At 37.0% G+C, this 19,295-nt stretch overlaps 1 protein-coding gene across 1 annotated transcript in view; it reads right to left on the bottom strand.

Annotated features, from left to right (window-relative positions):
- HCFC2 (host cell factor C2) overlaps positions 1-19,295 on the bottom strand; it is a 42,880-nt gene that overhangs the window by 13,945 nt on the left and 9,640 nt on the right. Inside the window, exons 4-9 of the mRNA XM_025403417.1 lie at positions 13,299-13,507; positions 12,107-12,191; positions 10,310-10,416; positions 10,016-10,204; positions 5,895-6,062; positions 4,911-4,963 (exon numbers count right to left, since the gene is read on the bottom strand). Coding sequence (XP_025259202.1) covers positions 4,911-4,963; positions 5,895-6,062; positions 10,016-10,204; positions 10,310-10,416; positions 12,107-12,191; positions 13,299-13,507 — 811 coding nt within the window. The remainder of the gene's footprint in view (positions 1-4,910; positions 4,964-5,894; positions 6,063-10,015; positions 10,205-10,309; positions 10,417-12,106; positions 12,192-13,298; positions 13,508-19,295) is intronic.

The raw sequence follows: 19,295 nt of genomic DNA, 5'->3' as shown, positions 1-19,295 counted from the left end.
CTGAGTTTTCCATATAAAGATTTCATACATATACATATAATTATCCTATAGCATGAGGTATTTTGGATAAGAATTTCCCTAATTACATTTTTCTTAACCTTCTTAAACACACTATAATAAATACATTCAAACTTTTTAAAAAAATTATTACTATTATTATTATTATTTTTGAGATGGAGTTCTGCTCTTGTGGCCCAGGCTGGAGTACAATGGTACGATCTCAGCTCACTGCAACCTCCACCTCCCAGGTTCAAGCGATTCTCCTGCCTCAGCCTCCCGAGTAGCTGAGATTATAGGCGCCCACCACCATGCCTGGCTAATTTTTTGTATTTTTAGTAGAGATGGGGTTTCATCATATTGGCAAAGGCTGGTCTTGAACTCCTGACCTCAGGTGGTCCACCCACCTCAGCCTCCCAAAGTGCTGGGATTACAGGAGTGAGCTACCGTACCTGGCCTAAAAAATTATTTTTATTTTTTATTTTTTTGAGACAGGATCTTGCTCTGTTGACCAGGCTGGACTGCACTGGCACGACCACAGTTCACGGCAGCCACCACCTGCCAAGCAATCCTCCTGCCTCAGTCTCCCAAGTAGCTGGGGCTACAGGCACACACCAGCATACCCAGCTAATTTTTCTATATTTTGTAGAGATGGGGTTTTGCCATGTTGTCAAGGCTGTTCTTGAACTCCTGAGCTGAAGGATCTACCACCTTGGCCTCCCAAAATGTTGGGATTACACGTGTGAGCCACAGAACCCAGCTGCTACGTTTACAATGTTTTGATAATTCAAGTCATCAATGTGTATATCAGTTATTATACCTACAGGTCTACCTAACCATAAAAGTGACCTGGCTTCATTCAAATACCCTAATGCTGTTCTTTCTAATTACCTGTTTTTTGTTACTTTTCTGTCTCTATTTTTATTGTCAGCTCATAATTTCTCATGGCTCTGAGGATACTTGTCTATAATATGCCCTGTGCTTGCCCTTAATTGGTGGTGCTACTGTTTATAAGTGATGATGATGATGATAGCCACAACTATGCCAGGCATTATGGCAGACAGTGTACTATATATATCCATACACTCTGGATCTTACTTAATCTTCACAAGAATCCTATTAGTAAGATAACTTGACCCCTATTATAGATGAAGAAAATGATACTCACAGAACTTAAGTTACAAACCTACAGTCAGGTAGCCAGTAAGTAACAGCTAGAATTCGAATTTGCTTTATTTCATTTCAAAATTCTTACATCTGGAATGTGCTTTTTGCTTAAAATCAGACACTCAGTCTAACTGAAATTTTATAAAATAAGTATAAATAAATCCTGAGAATTTTCATTAAACATGATAGATTAAACACATTTGCTTCAGGAGATTTCTCCAAAACCCAATTCAAATGACAAAAAAGGAATTTTTTAAAGTATGAGGCTATAACCTTTTAAGAAAAAAAGAGAATGGCAGAAGAGAGAATAGTAGATAAGATGTAAAACAGAACAGCTGGAGCTAAGAGCCTTCTCCTAAGTGAAAAGTCACTAAGATGTGGCCTGTTTGTGCCCCAGGGCCCAGGGCAGTCAGTGGTGGCAGAGGTGCAGAGTACAAGAAAACGCTGGAAGCTTGTCACACAGAAGTCTGCTTAAGAAGTGTTGTAGCCCTAGTTCTGCTCTCCCAGCATACCAAGGCAGAGAAATTCCTCTCCTTCATTCTAGCTGAAGATGGAAAATAGGTAGAAAGGTTGAAATGTGAGTCTCTAGACTATGCTACAGTATCCCACAAGTGATACAAGTATGAGGATGATACAAGTATGGGGAGAGGCGCCATACTGAAAATTGGAATTAAATGAAAGTCTAAATGCTGAACAGAAATATACCTTCCCTCCAATCTCCTTACTAAGCTCCCAGATTCTGACAGCCAGGCTCATAACCCTTAAGCAAGAGGTTGGAGAATTCTTAGGGGAAACTAACTGGTCTAAGAAAAAAGACCCACAGATATTGACATTTGTAGGTCCCCGCCCACTTACTCTTGTTGAGGTTTACTAAGCAACAAGCCACATCCACATGCATAGGCCTTCCAGGTTTTCTTAAAGCCTCACTTTAAACATAAAGGGACAGCCAAGCATCAGCAGACACTTGATGACAACCTCTAATGTGGAAGTCCAAGATTAAAACACATTAAAAAATAAAAAGGAGCTTGAAAAAAAGAAACATAACAAAGAGCAGACTAAAACTCCAAAATGTTTTAAAGTATAATTCTTCAGGAGAGAAGGAAAGATATTATATTTATGAAACAAGAATAGGGTGCTATAACAGAAATAAAGAAAATGAGGCTTTTAGAAATTAAAAATGTGGTTGGATATATTTAAAATGTAAACATTGGAATAGACAGAGAAAACAGAAGATAAAAAGCAAAATCAGAGGACTAGTTTATAAAAAAAAAAAAAAGAAAAGAAATTGAGGGAAGAAATCATCAGTAATGAAGGTCATGAGTTTCCAGAACAATGGGGTCCACTGGGTGAGGCACACCAAATGAAGACATACACTCTAAGGCACATCACTGTTGAAATTTCAGAATACTGGGGATAAAAAGATAAAAAATTAGTCATATATAAAGGATCAGGAATCCAAATGGCATCACACTTTTCAATAGCAACACTGAATGCTAAAAGACACTACAAAAATTCCTACAAATTTTTGAGGGAAAAACTTCCAATATAGGATTCTATAAGCCAGCCAAACTATCAGTTAAATACGCTAAAGACATTTTCAGATATGCAAGATCTCAAAAAGTTTACCTTTCATAAGCCCACTTCTCAGGGGGTTGCAACAAAATAAAGGAAAACACAAAGAAAGAGGAAGAAATAAGGTCAAGAAATATGGGCTGTAACACAGGAAAGAGATAAATTCCTACTATGAAACAGAGAAGGTAGTTCTAAGGTGAGAGCTGTGCAGCAGGCCTAGAGAAGAACCAGTACCTGAGGACAGGGGGCTCCAGGAGGAATTGTTCCAAGGGTGGAAAAAAGAAACTACCTTTATGTCCAAATATCTTAAGTTTTATAACTTTTTGGAAAATTTGATTATGAATTAATGATAGAGAAGAAGAAAACTAAGCAAGTGAAAAAGTGAGGCAGTTAATGCCAGGAAAAACAAATTTGCATGAAAAAGGTGTAATTCTCATAGCACACTACATGGCTCACCTGCAACTGTTTCACCATCATAGTGTAAACATCAAGCCATAATTCTACTAAAAATATGTGAAGGATGTGGGAACAGGAAAGGAGGGGATGAGGCAGAATTGTAAGAGATCATTAAAATTGTCATCTTTCATTATTGAAGACAATTGATCTAAAAGTAGAACCTTCAACAACATGAGTTTGAACTGTGAGGGTCCATTTCTATGTGGATTATTATTTATTTATTTGTTTTTTGAGACAGGATCTTGCTCTGTCACCCAGGCTGGAGTGCAGTGGCGCAACCTCGGTTCACTGCAAGCTCCGCCTCCTGGGTTCACGCCATTCTCCTGCCTCAGTCCCCCAAGTAGCTGGGACTAGAGGTGCCCGCCACCGTGCCTGGCTAATTTTTTGTATTTTTTTTTTAGTAAAGACGGGGTTTCACCATGTTAGTCAGGATGGTCTCAATCTCCTGACCTCATGATCTGCCCACCTCGGCCTCCCAAAGTGCTGGGATTACAGGTGTGAGCCACCGCGCCTGGCCGTGGATCATTTTTAAGAAATACAATTGGTGCTCCATATCTGTGGGTTCCACGTCCTCAACCAAACACGTATGGAAAATACAGTATTCGCAGGATGCAAAAACTGTGGATACAGAGGGCCGAATTTTTGCATTTGCACGTTCCACAGGGCCAACTACAAGACTTGAATATCGAGGGGACTGTCGGGGGGTGGGTCCTGAAACCAATGCCCTGCAGATACAGGAGGACAACTGCACATAGTTAGATACTAAAAGAAAGCTACAATAGTTTAAAGTAGTTGCTTCTAGGGAACAGAAATCAAGAGCAGGTAGGTACAGGGTAGGAAACTACTGATCTTCATCATAAACTTTACAGTATCATCTAAATTTGTGACACACACACACATATATATACACATACATAGTATATAATCAACATATAACATATGACTACATATAACAGAAATATTATGTCTAATATGACAGGCTACTTACAAACTGTATGAGCTTTACTTGTAATAACACCTTCCTGACATACTATAAGTATGACATGATATACTTCCGGACCTATGCCTTTACTGGTCTTCAGTCATACTCAGAACATATTAGTCAATACCTACATCATTTTCTTTGAAAAAAGTCTACTGAGGTAGATGGCAGTTTACCAAATAAAAATAATCTTAGTAAGCATATTCATTACTCTCTACCAAGACCTACTGTGATGTACTTCATAAACAAGAAATAACCTCACAAGTGTTCAATTTAGTAACTGATATTTTTCAGTAAACAAAATACATAGTAAAGAAAATATTTTATACATATTTTTAAAGTACATCTTTAGATGTCTGTGTGACATTTAGAAATGGCAAAATATAGACACGTAAGTACATATTACATTGAATTAGTCTGATGCTCTGTGTAATGCAGCTATGCTTCTCTTGGCCTGGGGTTTTCAATTCAGGCTTCTGTCACAGTGATCTGTGAAGCTTTCTTTAAAAACAGAGCTGCCTGGGCATTTTCCTAAAGATTCTGCTTCACTAGATTTGAGGAAGAGCTTGGGAATCTGTGTGTGTTTGTTTGTTTGCTTGTTTAGCTCAGAGTTAACTCTCAAGTGCAGGCAGGATTAAGGACCCCTCTTCTAGAGTAGTAGTATGCTAAAAATCTGAATAAAAATTGAAACTATAACCATAAACATCCAATTACCTTCATACACTTTTTTACTTACACTGTTAGGAACGATGTTATTACTGCCTTGTCTGTGAGGGTCCATCCTGACTCCTGTAGGAATGAGAAAGGTTCAGACTGATATGTTCTTAATTAGCTTCAATAAAATATAATTAAATATTTTTAAAGTTACATATTAAAGTTTAAAAAGTAGTATCTTTACCAAAGGTTATATGTTTTCTTAATAGTTTGCTTAAGTTGACTGAAATTCTCTCTGGAAAAATGTGCAAAATTTGTGTTTGCTTTTACTTCCAAGGCCTATTTAGTTAAAAATACTTTTGAAAAAGCTGAGATATTTATGAAAGCAAATTAAAGCCAATCTGCTGAAGTCAAGTAATATGTCAAATTAGGGAAGTACATAAAAATGAACTGCAGAAAACACAATCTATCCTACGTTTCTATGTATTCTACTACATCATAATGGTAAGACAGCCAAGTTTCAGAACTGAAATACAATGTATTATCAGGCATGGACCTAATGCCATAAAATTTCTTAAACCAAACCTAATCACAGACTTTTATGCAGATATTCTACATATACATATGTATACACCCAAACACACCCCCCCACACACACACATATATGTACTGCAGTATATGTGTGCGTGCATGTGTGTGTGTGTGTGTTTTTTTTTTTTTTTTTAAGACAGAGTCTCGCCTGTTGCCCAGGCTGGAGTGCAGTGGCATGATCTCAGCTCACCGCAACCTTCACCTCCTGGGTTCAAGTGATTCTTTTGCTTCAGCCTCCTGAGTAGCTGGGATTACAGGTATGTACCACCATACCCAGCTAATTTTTGTATTTTTAGTAGAGATGGGGTTTTACCATGTTTACCAGACTGGTCTCAAACTCCTGACCTCAGGTGATCCACCTGCCTCAGCCTCCCAAAATGCTGGGATTACAGGCGTGAGCTACCATGCCTCGCCTGCAGTATATATTTTTAAAAGCATGTGAGCACACATACTTTAAGCATGAAAATTATGTTACCTTGCATATTTGGTGCTGCTGAAGAATCTGATGATGCAGCTTGGTATGGCAAGTCTGTACTCAACTGCAAAAGATAGCCCTCAACTGTAGACACTTCATCCCACTTGACATGAAAGGAGTTGGTGGTGGCTTTGATCAGCTGTACTTGAGATGGTGCTGGTGGTTTCTCTATAGAATAATAAAGATATTATACATTTAAGTTTCCAGTGTATAAATGGTTTGCTGATATAGTTTGTTTGGACTGGAGCTTTGAAAACATCAGCAATGAACATCTGCTTACCAAGACAGGGAAAGTTTACTCAGATAAACGCAGCTATAGTAGGTCAAATAAAAATAGTTTGGGGTCCTTATTCTATTTATTTATTTATTTTCTTGGACAAATATATCTATAAACAAAACAATCCAGTATAAAACTACCGAACTATTTGAGTCATCAGATTCGGAAATGTGTTTAATCCTAGAAGGAGTTTTTCTGGGGGAAGCTGGGAATCCTAGAAGGAGTTTTTTTTGAGGGAGGCTGGGGAGAGGCAAGGGGAGCCAAGTATTAAAGCTACATTATTTTTTCTTTCTTAGAAGTTCTAATATTCTTTAATTTTATGAGCCAATTTTCAGCCAACAGCATACATGTTAGCAATTCTGTTAATGTTAGCAAAGATAACTTGGACATGATATTTTATAAAAGCATAACTTCTCTGAAATTAATACCCCCTTATCAAGACTTGTACTACCAGCTGGGCATGGTGGTTCACGCCTGTAATCCCAGCACTTTGGGAGGCCGAGGTGGGCGGATCACCTAAGATCAGGAGTTCAAGACCAGCCTGGCCAACATGGGGAAACCCTGTCTCTACTAAAAATACAAAAATTAGCCGGGCGTGGTGGCTGGCACCTGTAATCCCAGCTACTTGGAAGACTGAGGCAGGAGAATCACTTGAACCTGGGAGGTGGAGGTTGCAGTGAGCCGAGATCATATCACTGCACTCCAGCTCGGGTGGCAGAGTGAGACTCCATCTCAAAAAAAAAAAAAAAAAAAAAGAAGGAATGGTGGGAGGAAGAGATAAATCCTCAACTTTCATAGCAGAAAGTGAGCACATTATTGTCTAAATGAAAAAAATATATATATCAAAGTAATAATATATGTATGTGATATAGAGATATGGAAGTTAATACCTAAAGAATCATTTAACAGAGTTAAGAACAAACAAATGCTTGTAAAGCAAGTAAAATGAGGAAAGGTGCGAGCAAAGAACTGTCATTTTTCATAGAAAGCCTCATGGAATTTTATTACTCTTTTACATGCTATCAAATGCACAAAGTTTAACTAAAAGTGAAAAACAAAACAAAACAAAACAAGATGAGCCCCCTCTTCCACCAAAACTGATGCTAACTTATCAAGAGGAAAAGCAAAATCTATATTTTGCCCTTATGATCGTGGCCATGATTACTTTTAGAATAATACTGATATCTAAAGCTTATTATGAAAAGGTTTATAGAAAAACAAGCCATTCAAATCCAATTTTTAAAATCTTTTTAAGTCATAGATCCCTTAGAGAATCTGCTCAAAGTGATATAATCCCTACAGAGAAAATTCAGTCATACACTTTTTTTCATCCAATTTCAGAGACTGAAGCTTATCCTTAGACTTCAGTTAATAATTTCCAATTTCCAACATGAACCAGTAAGTTCAATTTTCTATCTTTTTTTCTTGCTTGCTAGTACATGCTTCTTTCATAGGAAGCATTTACTCTCTTAATTGTTTCATTATTTTTTCAACTATCTTAATTTTAAAATTAAACTCTTTTTACATTACAAAAACAATACATGCTACTGTGGAAAATACAGACAAGTAATGACAGAAAAGCTTTGAAGAAAATGTATAATCTCAGCTCTCAGATAATGCTTTGGTGTGTGTCCTTCCAAGTTTTCTATTTATAATTTTGAAAATACTAGAGTCATTACATGTTTTATAATCTATTTTTCTCATGTAACATCACATATTACATCTCCAGATCTAATTTCTCTGATGGCCACTAGATTCATCTATTCATTCAAATGCCTGCTTGATCTTATTTCAAATTTAGCATGGTCTAAATGGAACTCTTGACTTTCTCCACAATGTTATTTTCTCTCAGTCTTCTCTATCTCAGTAAAATTCAAGCTAAAAACTTCATCCTCCATTCTGTCGCTTGCCACATAAATTATCATCCGGTTCTGTCAATAAGAACTCCAAAATGTATCCTGAATTTATGCAGTCCTCCCCTCCTCCATTGTCACCACTATAGTCTAAAACACTTTTTTGACTACTGCAAGAGATTTCTAACTTGTCTTGCAGTGTGCACCTAGAATTCATTTTCCATACAACTGCCAGTGACCATTTCAAAATGTACATCAGAATGTGTCACATTTCTCCTTCAAACTTACACATAACTTCCTGCTGCACTTCAAAAATAACTTAGAAATTCTACCACCACATTCAAGGCCCTACGTCCTGTGGTCATCTCTCTAACCTCCATTCCCACACTTTCTTCTTTGTTTACCCAGTTCAAATCTGTTGCCAAACATGCCAAGTATTCCCATCTCAGACTCCTTGTATGTGCTGTTCCCTCTTCCTGCAGTGGTTTCTCTGGCCTTTTTACGTGGGTATCTCCTTCTCACCATTCGAATAACATCCCACGTCATCTCATCACAGAAGCATTTTTTGACTACCCACCCTGAAGCAGCCACCACTCCTGTGCCCAATACCTAACACCACTATCTCATGTATTCACATGATTAACAGAAACTGAACTTATTTTGTTAATCTGTTTCACTATTGCTCATTATCTCCTTGCTGTCATACCCCCTCAGAATGTAAGTTCTTTGTGAGACCAGGGGCACTATCAGTCTTGTTTGCTGCTGTATTCTCAGCATTTAGAACAATTCCTGCTACACAGCTGTCAATCAATATTTATTAAAAATTGATGTGAGGTACACATTTTTAAAAATTGTGGTGCTCTAATAATTTTTTTCCCCCTTTAGAGATGGGGTCTTGCTCTGACACCCAGGCTGGAGTGCAGTGGAGCAATCAGAGCTCACTGCAGGTAGACTCAGACTCCTGGGCTCAAGTGATCCTCTTGCCTCAGCCTCCCAAGAAGCTGGGACTATAGGCATGAGCCACTGTACCTGGCTAATTTTTTGTTTGATAGAGATGGGGGTCTCACTATGTTGCCCAGGCTTGTCTTGAACTCATGGCCCCAAGTAATCCTGCTGCCTCAGCTTCCCAAAGTGCTAGGATTACAGGTGTGAGCCACTGCACCCAGTCTCTATTTTTTAAAAATCTTTTATTTTAAAATAATTTTAGGTTTGCAAAAAAGTTGCAAAGATAGTACAGCATTGCCATAACCCCCTGGCCCCAGTTTTCCCTTTTCTCCAGCTTCCCCTAATATAAGCACATTTGTTAAAACTAAGAAATTACTGGTGTAATACTATTAACTCAACTATAGACAACTCAGATTTCACAGTTTTTCAATTAATGTCTTTTTTTGTTCCAGGATCCAATCCAGAACACAACATCACATTCAGCTGTAATGTCTCCTTTGTCTCCTCCACTTTTTGATTATTTCTTAGTCTTTCCTTGTTTTCCTTCGCTTTGAAACTTCTGAATAATACTGCTCACATATTCTTTGTAGAAGATCTAGAATGTCCCTCAATTTGGGCTTGTCTGATATTTTCTCATACTTAGACTGAGATTATGGATTTGGGAATACCACCGAGGTACTTTTACTTATCACATGATATTAGGGAGTAAATGATACTAACTTGACTTATCACTAGTGATATTAACCTTGATCACTTGATTAAGGTAGTACTTGCCAGGTTTCTCCTGCTTGCCAGGTTTCTGTAAAGCTACTATTTTCCCTTTCCATACTCTATTCTTTGCAAAGGAGTCTTTAAATCCAGTCTACACTCAAGGAGAGGATAATTATATACTTCTCAGGAGTGGAAAATAACTACACATATTGTTTCTTCTATTCATACTTAATTATGGGAAACAGAGGTAGTAGCATTTACAGTAAGTCTCAAAAGGCAGACATTTGAGTGCTTACCTAAAGGAAAAAGTTTATTTGTTAACTATTCTTACCTACCAGTATCAAGATACCAAAGATCCTTGCAGCAAACTTGACTATTCAGTGCTTTTTTGTAGCCATCTCTTCCACTCCAAAAATACAATCGAGTGCCAATTGCAACAGCGCAGTGGCCAGCTCTTGGTCTTGGTCTTGAATTTTTTTTATCTTCCTGAGAATCTGATACTAGGGTGGTCCACTCTGTTGTATCTGAAAAGATAGAAATATCCATGACTAATCTCTTTTCTTAACAAAATTACAAAAATTACCTTATTAATAAAGTTTAATTCAATGAGTAACTCTTAAAAAACTCACCCAGATTTAGGTAAGAAAATGAACTGGTACATCTCCATTCACAATCATGAGGTGAAGTCTCAGTATTTTCCCCCTTATGTGGGACCCATCCACCAAAAATGTACATCCTGAGCAACAACAAAACAAAAACATAAAGTAGCTTATTTCATTTTACTTCTTGGATTTGAAGTGCGAAGAATAGAAAACTCTCCTATCAGTTGACTCAGAGCTTCAGAACTATTCATTCACTTACCATTGTCAAGGTAATGGGAATAAGAAGATGAATAAAGTGGTCTTCTTTCAAGAGTTTACAATTTTATGAAGCAATACAGAATCACAATTGTTTCTCTCTGGCAAGTTACTTAAAGTGAAGAATATTTTGATTATAATATATTTAAAAATCAATATTGCCTATAATATACTAAGGGTACCTCAGTCAGAAAGATACTCAATTGATCTATGACATCCAAAGTCAAATTTAAAATTGTATGCATATAGTAACCAAAGAGGATTAAATTTCATATAACTTTGGTCATTGATATCACTTAAACAAAAAACTTTAAACTGTGTTCCTTTAGGGCCCTAGGAGTTCTTAAGACAAGCCTGATGGCTGCTGGAAGAGAAAGGCTCATCAGGCAGAAATCAGGGCCCATGTGACCTGATGTCAACCAGAGATCTATTTTTTTTTTTAATGCCAATCAGAGATTTTTTTTTTTTTTTTTTTTTTTTTTGAGACAGGATCTTGTCCTGTTGCCCAGGCTAGAGTGCAGTGGCATGATAATGGTCCACTGCAAACTCAACCTCCTGGGCTCAGGCCATCCTTCCACCTTGGCCTTCCAAAGTGCTGGGATTATAGGTGTGAGCCACCATGCCCGGCCAGAGCTCTATTTTTAAAAATCCATTTTATATGCTGGGGTTTCAATGGAAAATTACATTTTATAAAATGGCTCTTCAGTTAAAAAAATGTATAAAAATGTATAAGATTTTGTTTAAATGTAAAGAACATCCTGCTTGGTTTTGAGTTTATTTTAAAAAAAAACAAACTAGGTTCTAAATTACAATAATCATTTCCTAAAATATTACATTTAAGGTAGAATCCCTGAAATAGTAACTATTTCATTAAATTCTGATTAAACAGTACTCCTAATTGTGGCACAATGTTGCACAAATAAGGGAATTTGTTGATGGTAGTAATAGCCAACATTTACGGAGTGCTCACTTCATACCAGAAACTGTTCTAAGCATTTCATATGTATTAATTCATTTAGTCTTCATTACAGCCTTGTCAAGTAGGTTTTACTTTAATCCACATTGTATACTTAAGGAAAGTGAGGTACAAACATATTAAATTTTCTTGCCCCAGGTCATACAGGACAAGTGCCAAAGCTGAGTCTTGAATTTAGGCCATCTGGTTACAGAGTTTGTATTCTAACCATCAACTCTATATTGCCATCTAAAGCATAATCATTAAGAGCATGTGCCTCAGTACAAATGAAGCAATACCAAAAATATGAAAAAGGAAACAGTGAGTTAGGTGATTAGTTTGGCAACACCCAGGTTTACACTTACATAAAGCCTACTCTGGGCAAGGCATTATAAGGAATGCAAAGAAGTAAAAGAGAGAGCATAAGAAAATGGCATATTAAGTATTTTTGCTTCTACAGACAAATTATTTTAGCTCCAGTAAGCACAATCAAACTTTATTAACCTTCATAATCTATTTCTAAGAAACTACTAGCGTTACTTTCTTTGTGTGCTTCTTAAGTTGTTTTTTTTAAAAAAAAAAAAACAGAAGCAAAATACAAAAAACCACCATACTTGTTTCCTATAATACTGGCTGTATGAAGGCTTCGTGGAAGTGGCACTGTCCCTTTAGTTTCTGGTTTTGACCATGACATAGTTTCTAAAAGTAAAAATAATTATATTAGCAACTTGATCTAACAACAGTAAATTACCTCAACTTGCATAATTTCAAAAAATAAAACAAGGACTTACCAAAATGAAACAAAGTATTTTAAAACAATTATTTGAACATTATCTTAAACATTTCCAGCTTACATAAACTGCCAATCAGAAATCTATTTATACTTAATGTTAGTACAGTTAGCCCTCTGTATCCATGGGTCCTGCATCAACAGATTCAATTAACCACAGATTGAAAATATTCACAAAAAACTTTGGTTGCACTGAACATGTTTTCTTTTTGTCATTATTCCCTAAACAATACAGTATAACAACCATTTATATAGTATTTACATTGTATTAGGTGTTATAAGTAATCTCAAGTGGAGATGACTTAAAGTATATGGGAGAATATGCAAATATTACACCACTTTATATCAGGGACTTGAGCATCCATGGATTTTGGTATCCAGGATATCCATGGTATTCAGGAGGTCCTGAATAAATCCTCCACAGATACTGAGGGATGACTGTATTTGTAATAAATAAGTGTGCTTAGGGTACTACCAATTTTGAATTAAGAATATTAGAGATTTTATCATTTAAAGTAAGAGTACACTGGACAGAAGATAGTCAAAGGTGAGAGGCACACAACCCTCCAATCATTCATTCCTAAGATCCCTTTAGAGAGAACTACTTAAGGGTTTTCTACTGACCACCAATAACATTGTTAATGCTACATTTCCTGTAGATAAGGTAACCATATAAAGTTATCATCCTGTACAGGACATTTTTCAGAGTGAAAGGGAGTATTGTACTATTGATAATTACACAAGACAATAAGCATAAACCAGAATCATCCCAGGTAAACCAGGACATACGGTAACCCTGTTTACAGAACGCACAAGAGAGTTACTATCATAAACCAAACATTCATTTTCTCAATCTGATTTATCAGCAACCATTCATATCACATATCAGCTGTCCCTGGGGCCACAAGTGCTAGTTATAAATCTAAGTACAACTCAATAAATACTGCAATCAATAATATTTTTCAAAGCATCTTTTAATTTGCCTTATTCCTGAGCCTGAATCAAGTTAAACTTACCTAAGTCAAGCTGCCATAGGTCATCCAGGCGAGCACCACACATTCCACCAAAAACATACATTTTCGGACCTCCAGAATCTTTTTTGCAATATATAACAGCTGTGTGGGATTCTCTTGGAGAAGGCACAACCCCTTTAGTCACTGGAATGCTCCAACCCACAACACCAGAGCCATGCTGTAGCTCCAACTCATAAAAATCATTTAAATATCTAGAATATCATAGGAAAAATTAAAATATTCAGATAATATATACCCTTTCTTTGCATTTTATTTCTATTTATAAAGATAAAATGTGCTTACTATGAAAAGTTCATATAGTACAGAAAGGCATTAGGAGAGCAGAAAACCCCAAACCTCATTCATATAATACATACTTATCAAACACTACTATGTACCAGGCACTCTTCTGGAGCTCAGTAGTGAGCAGAAGAGATTAAGAATAATTCCTGTTATCATTTAGCCAACACTCTTATCAATGACAACTTGCCAACTGTTGGTGTTAAAACATAGCTACAAATCCTCTGACACTCTTCCCATCGGGAAGTTGGGTCTATGTTCCCTTCCCTTGATTCTGGACTGGTTTGTGATTGCTTTGATTAATAGGGTATGTGACTTCTGAGGCTGCGTCACAGAAGGCCTAAACGGCTTAAGTAGAACACTTACTCTTGGAATCCTGAACCACCATGTAAGAAGTTCAACTCCCATAAAACTACCATCTGGATGGCCATATGCAGGTATGTAGGGTGACAGAACCAGCTGAGTCTGTCCTTCAGCCATTGCAGTTGAGGCATCAGGCACAGAAGTAACCCCTTTAAGACTTCTCAGTAGCTGAGGGCCCAGCCATCCCGCCTGTGGCCTATCTAAATTCCTGACCCACAGAATCCATGAACATAATCAAATGGTTATTATTCTGCATCACTAAATTTTGGGGCAGTTTACTGTATGGTACTAGATAACCAGAACAATCACTATTGAAAATATTTTGGTAAATATCCCTTAAGACACCTCTGTCTATGGATAAACACATATGGATAAATGAGGCATACTAGAAATACTGCTTTGCAACCTTTAAAATTTTCATTATAATGTCATAGCAATGTCCTACATAGTTTTTAACTTTAGAAACTGGCACTAAGTTTCATGGATGTTTTTGAAGTTTTGAGCAAAACGACTTTTGTAGAAATTTATTTCCTACAAAATTATTATTCAAATGTAAGGGCAAATATTAAAACATTTCAGGACATATAAAACTTCAAAGTTTAGCTACATAATTGTTTTGGGGAAAATAATTCTAGGATGTTATCTAGGAAAAAGAAAAAGAAATATAATACTTTGAATAGGCCTGGCGTGGTGGCTCATGCCTGTAATCCCAGCACTTTGGGAGGCTGAGGCGGGAGGATCACGAGGTCAGGGGATTGAGACCATCCTAGCTAATACGGTGAAACCCAGTCTCTACTAACAAAAATACAAAAAATTAGCCAGGCATGGTGGTGGGCGCGCCTGTAGCCCCAGCTACTTGGGAGGCTGAGGCAGGAGAATGGCGTGAACCTGGGAGGCAGAGCTTGCAGTGAGCCGAGATCACACCACTGCACTCCAGCCTGGGTGACAGAGCGAGACTCCGTCTCAAAATAAATAAATAAATAATAAAGAAATAATACTTTGAATAAGAGAAATGGTAGTAATTTGTGGTTACATCTAAACTGATGTTGAAATCTGTGGTTATGAGATCTAAATAACCACTAAGAAAAATTTACTACTAAGTTAATTTTTAAAATTTATCATAACCTGGATTAAGATTCAAAAATACATGGAACATACAGAAAAATGAAGTAGGCAAAAGAATGTTAAAATAAAGACAGTAATTTATTCCCAAGGTTGACAGGATATTTTCATTGTAAATGTGTGTTAATTTCCAAGCAACTAAGCTATGCACAAAATTAGCACATATAATTCTCAGATCACTATAGGGAAACAGTCAAAGAAAAATAATAAACAGGGGAAAAGTAAAGAAATGGGGAAAAAGGCAAAGTATAGTATATAGAAAGCAGTTAATAAGATAGTTTAAAAAAAAAAAACAGGCCAGGGCCAGGCACTGTGGTTCACACCTGTAATCTCGGCAGTTTGGGAGGCCGAGGGGGGTGGATCACCTGAGGTTAGGAGTTCAAGACCAGCCTGGCCAACATGGTGAAACCCTGTCTCTACTAAAAATACAAAAATTAGCTGGGCGTGGTTGCGGGCGCCTGTAATCTCAGCTACTCAGGAGGCTGAGGCAGGAGAATCACTTGAACCCGGGTGGTGGAGGTTGCAGTGAGCTGAGATCACACGGCTGCAGTCCAGCCTGGGTGACAGAGCGAAACTCCATCTCAAAAAAAACACAAAAAACAAAAAACCCCCACCATAAACAATGTCAAAAGAAAAAAGGACAAACTTAAAAAGTTTAGCACACGTTGCAGAAAAAAAGGTCAAATTTTCCTAAAAACCAAGATAATGACCACTCACACAATAGACACAGATAAAAAGATAGAAACTGACAGTTCACAGAACAGGAAATAAAAATTACATAAACATATATATATACACACACACAGACACAGATGTATAAACATGCACGTACACGAACACTCATATACATATACATATGCAAATGTTTTCCATCATCACAACTTAGCAAAAAATCTGGCATAGGCAAGAAAAGGGAGGAAGGGCAACAAAGCAGAGTAGATGGAAAACACAAAACACAAGGGCAGAATAAAACTGCCCTATTATAAGACAAAGTCTGGTCAGGGTTGATGGTAGGGGCAGGAATACAGAGGAAACAAAATACAAGAACCCCAAATCTAAGTATAAGTGATGAAAATCAAGGATAATATTAAAACTATCTTAAACTAATGTGGAATAGGCTTAAACTGTTGAGAATGGACATCAGCCAGTATGCTATCCAGTTCATACTGGCTATTAGCCCCATTTCCAAAAAATAAATCTACAACAAAACAGTGTACACAAGTTGAAAATTAGATATACAAGAAACAAAACACAAATCCACAATCACGGTGGGAGACTTGAGCATGTCACTCAAAAGTTGATAAGACCTAGACTCACAAAATAAAAGAGCTTTGAACATTTATTTAATAGAGCCAGGTGCAATGGCACATGCCTGCAGTCCCAGCTACTCAGGAGACTGAGGTAGGAAGATTACTTGAGCCTAGGAGTTATCCAGCCTGAGCAACATAGCAAGACCACATCTCTAAAATCAATAATAATAAATACATAAAACATTGATTTAATAGATAAACAACCTTGCACACAGTCAAGAACTCATGGTCTTAATGAGCACCTATGGAATCACAAAAATTGACTGTGAAATAGACACAAACATCTTTATAGACCACATTTCCTGACCACAATATAATAAAACTAGATATTGGCAATAATAACAAAACTTTCCACTTGGAGATCTTTAAAAAATTGTAGCAAATTACTTTTAAAGAGAAAATAGAAATCAATGACAATAAAAGCAGTATGTATCAAACCCTATGGGATATGGTCAAAGATATAATCACATGAAAATAACACTGAAAAATGAACTAAGGAGCATTCAAATTATTAGAAGTTAGAAAAAGCATTCAAACTACTAGAAGTTTAAAAGATGCTGGGCATGATGGCTTAAGCGGGTAATCCCAGCACCTTGGGAGACTGAGGTAGGAGGACTGCTTGAGGCCAGGAGTTCAAGACTAGCCTGGACAATCTGGCAAGATCCTGTCTCAACAAAAATTTTAAAAATTAACCAGGCATGGCTGCATGTGTCTATAGTCCTAGCTACTCAGAAGGCTGAGGTGGGAGTATAGCTTGAACCCAAGAGTTCAAGGCTGCAGTAAGCTATGATTGTGTCACCACACTAACCTGGGTGACAGAATGGGATCCTGTCTCTAAAAAAAAAAAAAAAAAAGGGTTAGGAATAAAAGTTGAAAGAAATGGAATAGAGTTAAAAAGTTTAAGAAAATAAACTAAAAAGGCCGGGCGCGGTGGCTCAAGCCTGTAATCCCAGCACTTTGGGAGGCCGAGGCGGGTGGATCACAAGGTCAGGAGATCGAGACTATCCTGGCTAACATGGTGAAACCCCGTCTCTACTAAAAATACAAAAACCTAGCCGGGCGCGGTAGCGGGCGCCTGTAGTCCCAGCTACTCGGGAGGCTGAGGCAGGAGAATGGCGTGAACCCGGGGGGCGGAGCTTGCAGTGAGCCGAGATCGCAGACACTGCACTCCAGCCTGGGAGACACAGTGAGACTCCGTCTCAAAAAAAAAAAAAAAAAAGAAAATAAACTAAAAAGAAAAACAGTCAATAAAACTAAAAAACGGCTCTTTGAAATAAATAAAATAACAAATCACTAGCAAGTCTGATTAGACAATACTAACACTTAGGGATAAGAAAAGAGATATAACAACGGATATAGAGATTTTAAAGATAGAGAGAATTGTCTTTATAACTTTAAAACATTTTTAAATAAATAAATTTTTTAAATTTTTAAGACAGGGTTCATTACATTGCCCAGGCTAGATTTGAACTCCTGGGTTCAGATGATCCTCCTGCCTCAGACTCCCAAGCAGCTGGGACTATAGGTGTGTACCACCACACCTGGCTATCTTATAACTTTTAGAAATAAATTTAAAAATCTAGATAAATGGGTAACTTCTCAAAAAAAAAAAATTACCAAAAATTACAAAAGGTTGAAAACCTAAATAGACCAATACTCAAAGAAGAAATTGAAAAGGCAATCAAAGATCAAATACCAATCCCAGGTAAATATGGAAAATTTCTACTAAATATTCAAGGAATTACATTATTTAAATATAATAAAAGATGGAGGGCTTTCCATGACCTCAGAACATAACCCTGATTATGTTTTCAAGGATAACATAATCCTGATACTCAAATCAGATTACAATAGCACCCTACTCCCCCAAATAACACAGGCAAAATCACTAATAAATATAGGTATTATAAATAAATGTTAGAAATGTGATTCAGCAAAGAAAAAATTCACAAAATTCATGGATTAAAGGAGAGACACAGTAAGCTCCAAAATGAATTTAAACTACCTCAATATACATTTCTTGTTAAAAAGAGAAAAATAAAACTAATAAGCTGGAAATTTAAGAACATTTTGGCCAGGCATGGCAGCTTACGCCTATAATCCCAACACTTTGGGAGGCCAAGGTGGGAGGATCACTTGAGCCCAGGAGTTCAAGACCAGCTTGGGCAACATGGAAAGACCTTGTCTCTACGAAAAAGAAAAAAAAAGTTTTAAAATTAACTGGGCATGGTGGCATGCACCTGTGGTCCCAGCTAGCTACTCAAGAGGCTGAGGCAGGAGGGCTGTCTGAGCACAGGAGGTCGAGGCTGTAGAGAGCTGTGATCATGCCACTGTACTCCAGCCCCAGGTGACAGAGTGAGGCTCTGTCTCAAAAAGAAAAGAAAAGAAAAATGTCCTTAATGTTATTAAAATCACATACCAACAACCTATAGCAATGCCACAATTAATGATAGAAAGGTAAATATATTAATGAAACAGAATAGAGTGTAGAGCAGGAATCAACAAATGTTTCCTGTAAACGGTCCGACAGTAAATATTTTAGGCTTCACAGGCCATAAAATCTATTGTGTAACTACTCAACTGTGCTGTTTCAACATGAAAGGTGCCAACAGCAGTACAAAATGAATGGGGATGGCTGTGTTCCAATAAAACTTTATTAATAAAAAAAGACAGCAAGCCCACAGGATATAGTTTGCAACCCCTGGTCTAGAAAGCCTAGAAAGACACATTTATACAGTAAAGACATGACAGAGATGGAATTTCAAATCAATAGAAAAAAATGGCTTATTTAATAAATGGTGTTGGGAAAATTGAAAATCAATTAGGAAAAGAAAAAGCCTCACACTAGTCACAAAAGTATATCACGAATGTATTAATATTCTAAACAGAAACAAAACTATGAATG

This window comes from Theropithecus gelada, chromosome 11, assembly GCF_003255815.1.
Source record: "Theropithecus gelada isolate Dixy chromosome 11, Tgel_1.0, whole genome shotgun sequence".
In the NCBI taxonomy this organism is placed as follows: Eukaryota; Metazoa; Chordata; class Mammalia; order Primates; family Cercopithecidae; genus Theropithecus; species Theropithecus gelada.
This window is presented reverse-complemented; position numbering and strand designations above follow the sequence as displayed.